This window comes from Anopheles merus, unplaced genomic scaffold (assembly GCF_017562075.2).
Source record: "Anopheles merus strain MAF unplaced genomic scaffold, AmerM5.1 LNR4001152, whole genome shotgun sequence".
In the NCBI taxonomy this organism is placed as follows: Eukaryota; Metazoa; Arthropoda; class Insecta; order Diptera; family Culicidae; genus Anopheles; species Anopheles merus.
The window spans coordinates 9,390-17,796 of NW_024428732.1; the positions used below are offsets into that span (position 1 = coordinate 9,390).

The window sequence follows — 8,407 nt, forward strand, 5'->3', positions numbered from 1 at the left end:
GCAAGCACGTACCCCCCTCCCCTTCCGCTAACATCAGCTATCATATAGCGCATCCTCATCCCTAGTGCCGGACGGGGTGGGGATCGCGACATGATAGAAAGAACGGTCACTTTCCCCGCGCTGTGTGCGTGTGTGTGTCGAGACCCGAAAACTCGAGACAAATTTCGGCACATTAGAAAAAAAAAAATTATTGCCACTATACATCGTGCTACATGATGCTTAGACGGTCGCTGAAGCATCAAACATGTTCAAATTAAAAAATATTAGATTGGTGTTAGACGTTCTCCTACGCTTGTTTTAAATAGGCTTCGTCACCCTCGATTGGCACGGGCATCGAATGGTCTCATCAGCAGCGGCACGAAATAAAATAAACCATCAATACACCGATAACACTTTGAATCCCAATCCAGCTTCTCCCACAGCGCCTCAAGGTCATACACAAATTAATAAATGCTAACACCCACCAATAACAACAATGCACAACCGCAATGCACATATGAAATGAACGCATACACCACAACAACCAATCAGCTGGAGGCGGGAAGGCACGGGCAGAAGCGCAAGTAAGGCAGGGTGAGGGAGGGAGAAGAAGCGGACGAAAAAATGAGCGCCAATACTTTTAAATTTTTGACCGTTTTTTTGCTCCGCCGCCATAAATAGTTCGTCCATTTCGCCAACAGATGGCGCTAAACTTGCTCGACCCAGCGCAGGAATCGCTGAAGTCCAGCGCGGGAGACCAGGCCAAATCTGCGCTGGCCAGCGCAGATTTTGGTACATTTCCTGCGCTGGAAACTGCTCGAATTTTCGCAGCGGGGCGCTGGCCAGCGCAGATTTTGGTACATTTCCTGCGCTGGAAACTGCTCGAATTTGCGCAGCGGGGAAATTATTGATTTGTGTGTGATCAAGTGTGTTGAAAGCGCCAAGATTTGGTGTGTTCATAAATAAGACTTTCTTCTATCGATGGACTCTGCCGTCGAGCTTATTTTATATTCATAGCTTTGGTATTTGATAAAAAAATCAAATTTTGTGTGACGTTATTTTATAAAAAATCGATATTATTTAAGTATAAAATGGCTTCATGACCTACTATAACGATAGGAAACATCATTTCCGATCGAATCTAGAAGAAAGTTACGAAAAAGCCGCATCACAGTTAATTTTAAAGGACTTTTTCTAAATTCCCTTAAACTGGTGCAGTTTAAGGGAAGTTTAAGGCTCCAGTTTAAGGGGATTTGCTCGAATTTCCGATTATTCGTGCTCGAAAATGTAAATTCCCAATTGACATTTTCGGGCACGAATTATCGGGAATTCGAGCAATTCCCTTAAACTGGAGCCTTAAACTATACCAGTTTAAGGGAATTTAGAAAAAGTCCTATAAAATCAACTGTGATGCGGCTTTTTCGTTGGTTTCTTCTAGATTCGCTCGGAAATTGTGTTTTTTATCGTTATATTTAGTCATGTACCTATTTTATACTTAAATAATACCATTTCTTATAGAATAACGTCCCCAAAAATCAGCTTTTGTTTTTCATCAAAAACCATAGCTATGAATGAAAACTGAGCTCGACGGCATCGCCCATCGATAGAAAAACGTCTAATTGACGAACTCACCAAGTCTTGGCGCTTTCAACACACTTTATCACACACAAATTCACAATTTGAAGCGTATCAAGTACTAATCGAGCAGAAATGGGAAAACCATTTCGAGCAAATGTCACTTGGGTTGGGTTCATAGCAACACCTTCATTAATTTTCTTCAACGTGAATATCTCTCTAAGCAGACGGTCCCTTGAAGATTCACCTTAGAGAGATTTCACTGTACTCTAACATTTTATAATGTAATAATTTTTTTCTGTGCAAAAATAAATAAATAAATAAATAAATAAATCGCTTTCTCCTGGCCCGCACCACACGATCATTTACAAAATTTGGCCATTAACCTTAAAAGGTGACGACTGCTGCTTTAAAGTGATGCATATTTAAAGTGATCAACTGAAAAGCATAACCAGTACAGGTTATCTTGAACCTGCGGTCTGCGTTTTTCTCCTTTGGCAGGTTCGTTCAGTTACGGAACTATTCCCATCACTTTCGGATCCCATCACTAATTTATGCACATGAATTGGTAGACAATCATTCATCTCGGAAATAATGCGTCCAATTGCCGACCACTTGCTTTTTCTGTATGTTATTGTGCGCCAAATGTTTTTCTTTTTTTTTAATTCGGACACTATTGCAGGAAACAAGGTGCAAAACAATAAATTTGTGTTAATGTAAACCTTTTCCAAACGTAAATCGTAAAAGTTTAAACATAACTCGGTTATATTCACGGGAAATGACTTACTTGTACCTATTATTAAGAGTTTCTCATTCGTTTCCTTTTTTTATAGAAATGTACATAAAATGCAGCTAATGGAATAAATATATGGATGTATTTAATTGAATCTTATAGCAACATCAATTTTGTTACGGAGAATAATGGAATATAAATTATTGAAACTTTTAAAAATTGATTGAAATATTAACTGCTCATCTTTCCACAATAAATCAATAATAATCGGGAACCGGAGCGCATGCTACTCGAACGAAATCGGTGTACCGCACATGGCCGTTGCTTGAAACATTTGCTTCGCGAAAAATATTATCAACCTAGTACGATGTTACCAGTCACAGCATGAAATCGACAGAAGAAGGTTGAGATAAGATAAGGGTATCCAGAACCTCTTCCTGGTGATGCTTTACACTTACCTCACGAAACGATAGCCCTTCACCCCAATTCTGAAGAAGGTGACGTAGCTGCCGAGCTGGTATTGTACCTCGACCTGTTTTGTCACCTGCTTTGAACGCCTGTATTACCTCGTCGGGAAGATTTTCCACTCGTGAATGCTGATGCATGACTTCAAGAAAGTCTGCGAAGCTCATACGGCCATTTTTCTTCTTCAGATACTGGGTCAACTCTTGAATGGTGGGAGAAAGTCCCAGCGAGCGCATTATTACCGTCAGCTCATCCAACGTAGTAATGTGTCCCGATCGGGCGAACAAGTAAAAACACTCGCGAAACTCTGTAAATCAAAGAAAACACAAAATAACAGTTTTGTTTTCAATCTATGTTACAGCAAAACACCATGTTGTTTTTTTAGATCCTATATTTCACAAAACTGGACACGTACCATCAATATCTTGTTCCTTGAAATAACGGGCCTGGAAAATGATTAAGCAAAAGATTTCTGTATCTTTTAGAGGATTAAATGAAATTAACTCGAAATAGAAATATACAAACCATTGTAGAAGAAGTACGGTTGTTAACAAATATGGAAAGTATCGTTTGAAAGCCTACAATTAACTTGTTGATTCTCCTCGTTTAGCTTTTCTGAACTACGAATCAACCAGGGCTGTTTCACCTTTTTTCATCTCCATCGATGTCAAACCGTTTTGTCCGATTTCTTGCGCACGATTACGATCACACTGTGCATAAAGTACACGGAGGTTCCTTTATTATTTTTTTATGCAAATTGAAGCTTCTTGAGCTTTCAGTATTTTTCATACATACATATACTAATGAAAAAAAAAAATTACTAATGAAGTAAAATTAATGAAAAATATTTTCGTTTACCAACTGTTACATAAAACAAATGGTCGAACAAATAACCACGGAAACGACGCCGCTTGGTGAGTAGCTGTCAAAACATTGTGCTGTGTGTACAAGCCTTGCTAATTATTTTCTATGCGTTCTGCTTTGGTAAAAAGGTTTCGGGAAAGTAGCTCGATTTAAGATCAAAACAAATTATCTACCTATATCATCATTCAGTGAGCAGCATCGGAATGTTGTCCAGGAAGAGTAAGGATAAGTCTATTAAAGAAGGTGTGGTAGGTAAATACGTGAAAAAAGATACCCCTCCGGAAATTCCAAGTGAGTATAGTGGTGCTAAATAAAGAAACGTGTCTTTAATATCGAAACGTACCAAGTACACATCGTTTCTTATTGCATGCTAGTAGCAGGAAAAAATCAATGATCTAATACAGTTTGCAACGTTTATTTGTAGCCGTCAACGTTTGGACTACAGAGCAAAACAAGAGCAAGCTAGCTAAAGCTAGGCGCACCTCTCAACAAGTCGTCTCTAATCCCGGCCAACCACCTGGACTGCCGCTGACTGCTAATAGTAGTAATATTCAGAATCTGCAAAAATTTGGCAATTCCAAGGTATTGACAAAAGTAGGAGGTCTGGGTCACGAGGGAAAGTATACTCCTAGCAATAATGTTCCGAACTTAGCTCACAAGTTTGTCAGTATAAGTCCAAACACTGAACCTAGTGGACTCAATTTGATGAACGGAAATGCAATACAACTTCCCTTAATTCTGGTTAAAACCCCGACCTCAAACATGGGCATTTCTGTTCCGATGAACGATGTGAGAAACAACAATAGCCACGGAAACTATGTGGACATCGATACGATTGATCAGATTCTGATGCAGCAAAGTGAAGCGAACCAGTACCGATTGCAAAAACAGCAGCAGCAGCAGCAAATGTTTCTACAAGAAGAGCACGATCAAAAACAATTACAACAGCAGCACCTACAACGCCAAGCGTCACAGCAGCACCAAAAGGATCAACGTCAAGAGCAACAGCGCCAGGAACATTTGGAAATCCTCGAACTTCCGGAGCAGCAAGATCAACAGCAGCAACTTCAAAATCAAGATCAACAGCAGGACCATAACGCTTTAAACGGCCAACGATATGGTACCAATTTGAAAGGCAGCTGTCTTACAACCAACATCACGCCAACAATCATAGAAATGGTTTTGACAATTTCGGGCATTTGTTGCGAAATGGTAGCCCTATAGCAGCATCCGGTACGTCAGGAAACAGCTTGACTAACGAGCAAACCTTGTTTATACGTCACTATTCTACCCGGCAACCGCCTCAGCACTCGTCTTCATCGCAACAACCGCAAAGTCAGCACCAATCAGAAACAGCACAACAGGATCATTTGTACCCTATTTACGAAAACCAATCCCGATTGATTGGTCGCCCCGAATCGCCAATTTACAGTAACACAAACTCCGGCACGCTTTATCAGAACTATAGTAGTAACAATTCTTCGCACCAATCGTTATACTCGAATGTTTGTGTTACTGGCCAAGCTACGGGAGAGCCTGGAAGCAGTGACGGCCCTGGGCTCACACAATCACAAGCATTGCAAGCTTCCTCTCTTCAGGCCAAACGCAACCGCTTTACTCCAATATGATAGTAGGCAGTGGCAAACCTAATGGTGTTACGTATGGAGAAGTTATTTTACGCACCGCTCGCATCGGCCCGACTGGTGTTGCTGGCAGTTCGGTTGCAGCACAGCGTGGAATTACTCAGGGTCCCGCTGGCCAGCAACCTGAAGGAGACAGTAGCGAAGATGAATTAATGCTGCCACCTGGCTGGTCAGTGGATTACACGTTAAGAGGAAGAAAATATTATATTGATCATAACACCAAAACGACCCACTGGGCACATCCGCTTGATCGAAAGGCTCTACCGACAGGCTGGCAGCGGATAGAGGCGGCTCGATATGGAACCATTTTCAAGTAAGTAAACTCTCCGTTGGGATAGCTTTTATGCCACTGAGTGAAGGTATAACATAAAGGTAAAGATACCATTCTCTAGGTTCTACATAAATATTGTAGCTATGTGTTTAGGAACTATTTGAATTTGTTTATCTTGTTGCTATCCAACGGTTCGCCAATCACTTGGTCCTTAATTATTTAATTGAATTTATCCAATTCAACGTTCCAATTGTTTCTCTTCACTAGCTATATTACTGCGGAACAAACTTTGCCTTACCTGACCTCCTGCTTTTTACCACATGGGCCCCGGTGGAAATTCCGCGTCCGATTGTGTCCCATTTCTCTCGTCACAGTGCCCTTGTTCCGGCAAACCCTTACAACACAGAAAAAGTCCCTGAGTGGCTGTTTCTCTATGCAAAATGTAAGTCCTGTGTAGTGCAGTATATTCCTTTTGATGGTATCATTAAACCTTTTTAATGAATTTTAGCCTCCTCGGAGAAAGATCACATATCAAATGGGACATGTTTCAGCTACAGCAACTAGAAGATTTCCTTGGCATAATGAAAAAGTTGTATCGACAAGAATGCAACATTATCGTTGCCAAATACGAAGTGATCAGGTAGGTAGAGAGGTACCCTTCAAGTAAGTGATTCGTAATTCGCATTGTCTTTCATTGCAGGATACAGATACACTCACGAATGCAGGAGCTCCGAAGGATTTAATGGGGCTGGATGGAACTTCTGTACCAGTGCTTTAAATTGTGATATCAACCAGTTCCTTCATTTAAAATTTGCATGAGCAATGAGGCATATTCATCATGATAATTTAAAACATCACTCAAATATTAGGTGGTAAAAGGCTTGTGAATGTTCCTCTGTGCCTTGAGTTGACATATTTATCCGACGGGGTATCAGCATTCTGTATTATATATACTATATATATATATATATATATATATATATATATATATATATATATATATATATATATGAGATAGCAACAAGAAACCGATTACATATCTTTCATATATCGCTACAATTTTATAAAGTTTTTTATTTTATTTTACGAATAAGTACTCTTTCCATACAATTCCTTAGCTTCCATAGGTTTTCCTTAGCTTTCTACATTAGACGTGGACGTACCATCGGCAGAGCGAATTACGTGATGATCCTTCAGCTCGTATTCGTCCGTTTTCGTTAGCCCGCTTAACTTGACCACTTTTGCGTTTGGCAGATTTAACTGCTTTGCGAAACGAATAGCCTGTGGTAATTGCGCTTCCTCGTCGGTTTTGTAACCATAGAATTTGGCCCAATCGTTACGCCGTATAGATCATGTAGCAAACACCTCCGAACGCATTCCAAGCTACTACAGCGTAGAACAAGCTCAAGCGACTCTTCCAAAGATGTGCCCGGTCCAGTGCTATTGGATTTGTTCTGCGTCGTATCCATCTTCTCAACCAGCGTGGCTGTTGAAACAGGGTCATTCTTCGGCGATTTCTATTTTGCTGAACAATTTTTTTACCAATTCACAACAATCTGCTGTCATTCGTTTTTGTTGTTGCATAAGTGCAGTGACGGCTATCTGACGTATCTCACACCGTTTCTACACGACACGGTTTCTGGGAAAGTCGCTAGCGAAACTGCATTGTTTTCTTTATCAATTTCTTTAGCGCCTTTCGCAAAAGAGGTGTCGCGTATAAACGGTGTCACGGAAATTTGCGGATAGAGCTGACACAAGGCAAAAATCAACTACAGAGAGTGACGAGCTTGGATTTAATAATGAAAATAGTACTATCTTTATTGGTTATCGCATTGCTGGGCAGGCAATATGCACTAGCCGATCATGGAGTGGAAGAGTTCGATGATACCGCACGATATGCAATCGAAGGTAGGGTGTATCCGCCCGAATTGTACGGAGGAGATCCGGATCTTGCCTGGCAGCTTGATACACAAATATCCATCAACGGTGGTGAATACAAGGGATTTCTTCGTGAAGACGGCAGCTTTCTGATTAGCTCAGTGCCATCAGGTAGCTATGTGGTCGAGATCGTAACCCCGACTATTTCTACGAACCCGTGAGGGTAGAAATCAACCCAAAAGGAAAGTTTCGGGCTCGTCGTAACTGAATACGTTCAGCCATCTCAAGTGCTGCAGCTGCCCTATCCCTTGAAGTTGAAGGCGCTTACTCGATTCCGGTACTTCCAGCAACGGGAGCAATGGAAGATAACTGATTTTCTGTTTAATCCGATGGTGTTTTAATGATGATTCTACCTCTGGGTTCATGCTCATTCTGCCGAAAATCATGAGCGATCCAGAGACGAAGAAGGAATGGAAAATTTGAACTTATCGAAGGTAAGTTGAGCTTTTATTTAACCTATGTTCTAGATGCCCGGCTAAATACGTTACACGAATAAAAATACAAACACAAACCTTTCTTTTAGATGACGAATGATTTGCCTGAATTCAGTGAAATGCTAACGTCCTACTTCACGAGCGGGTTCTGCGGCAGCCGCTGCAGCCAAAGCGGGAAAAACAAAGACAAAACTAAACCAAAGCAAAGCAAAAGAAAAATTAATAATCCATGTATCGAGCAAGCTAATGTCAATGCTCGTTGCTACAAATAAATTCGATACATTTATAAATAGTGTAATTTAATATATATTCATTATACTTTGTTCCTATGTAAATACCATCAACCATTTAATATTACAATAACATTACTATTAAGATTAACTGCTCATAAATAGCCAGCAATCCGAATGACACAATAGAAGAGAAAAAAACAAATAGGTTGTGATATGCGTTCTTCTTTGCACGTATTAATATCTGCAGAATCAATCGATTTTATTCGTAACTA

At 40.4% G+C, this 8,407-nt stretch overlaps 2 protein-coding genes and 2 pseudogenes across 2 annotated transcripts; 2 read left to right on the top strand and 2 right to left on the bottom strand.

Annotated features, from left to right (window-relative positions):
- Positions 1 to 2,410: 2,410 nt before the first annotated feature.
- Positions 2,411 to 3,547, bottom strand: LOC121603351 (calmodulin-like). The gene is made up of 4 exons (XM_041932012.1): positions 3,278 to 3,547; positions 3,168 to 3,198; positions 2,746 to 3,059; positions 2,411 to 2,646 (listed from the first exon to the last, which is right to left on the bottom strand). The coding sequence occupies exons 1-4, from the start codon at positions 3,278 to 3,280 to the stop codon at positions 2,545 to 2,547; spliced, it is 450 nt and encodes a 149-aa protein (XP_041787946.1). The 5' UTR covers positions 3,281 to 3,547; the 3' UTR covers positions 2,411 to 2,544.
- A 171-nt stretch (positions 3,548 to 3,718) lies between these two features.
- Positions 3,719 to 6,320, top strand: LOC121603352 (scaffold protein salvador-like). Its single transcript, XM_041932013.1, is given in 9 exon segments — positions 3,719 to 3,907; positions 4,041 to 4,576; positions 4,741 to 5,127; positions 5,160 to 5,572; positions 5,798 to 5,850; positions 5,853 to 5,972; positions 6,039 to 6,056; positions 6,059 to 6,170; positions 6,231 to 6,320. Coding segments are annotated over 9 exon segments (1,770 nt in total). The 5' UTR covers positions 3,719 to 3,819; the 3' UTR covers positions 6,274 to 6,320.
- A 258-nt stretch (positions 6,321 to 6,578) lies between these two features.
- Positions 6,579 to 7,151, bottom strand: LOC121603350 (annotated as a pseudogene).
- A 65-nt stretch (positions 7,152 to 7,216) lies between these two features.
- LOC121603349 lies at positions 7,217 to 8,200 on the top strand (annotated as a pseudogene).
- Positions 8,201 to 8,407: the final 207 nt, after the last annotated feature.

What these genes read in the sequence shown, in the direction of transcription:
- LOC121603351 (XM_041932012.1), bottom strand. An exon ending in CAAGGAACAAGATATTGATG is followed by an intron (nt 3,060 to 3,167) that starts GTACGTGTCCAG and finishes TTTGATTTACAG; the next exon opens with AGTTTCGCGAGTGTTTTTAC. An exon ending in AAGGGCTATCGTTTCGTGAG is followed by an intron (nt 2,647 to 2,745) that starts GTAAGTGTAAAG and finishes ACATCGTACTAG; the next exon opens with GTTGATAATATTTTTCGCGA.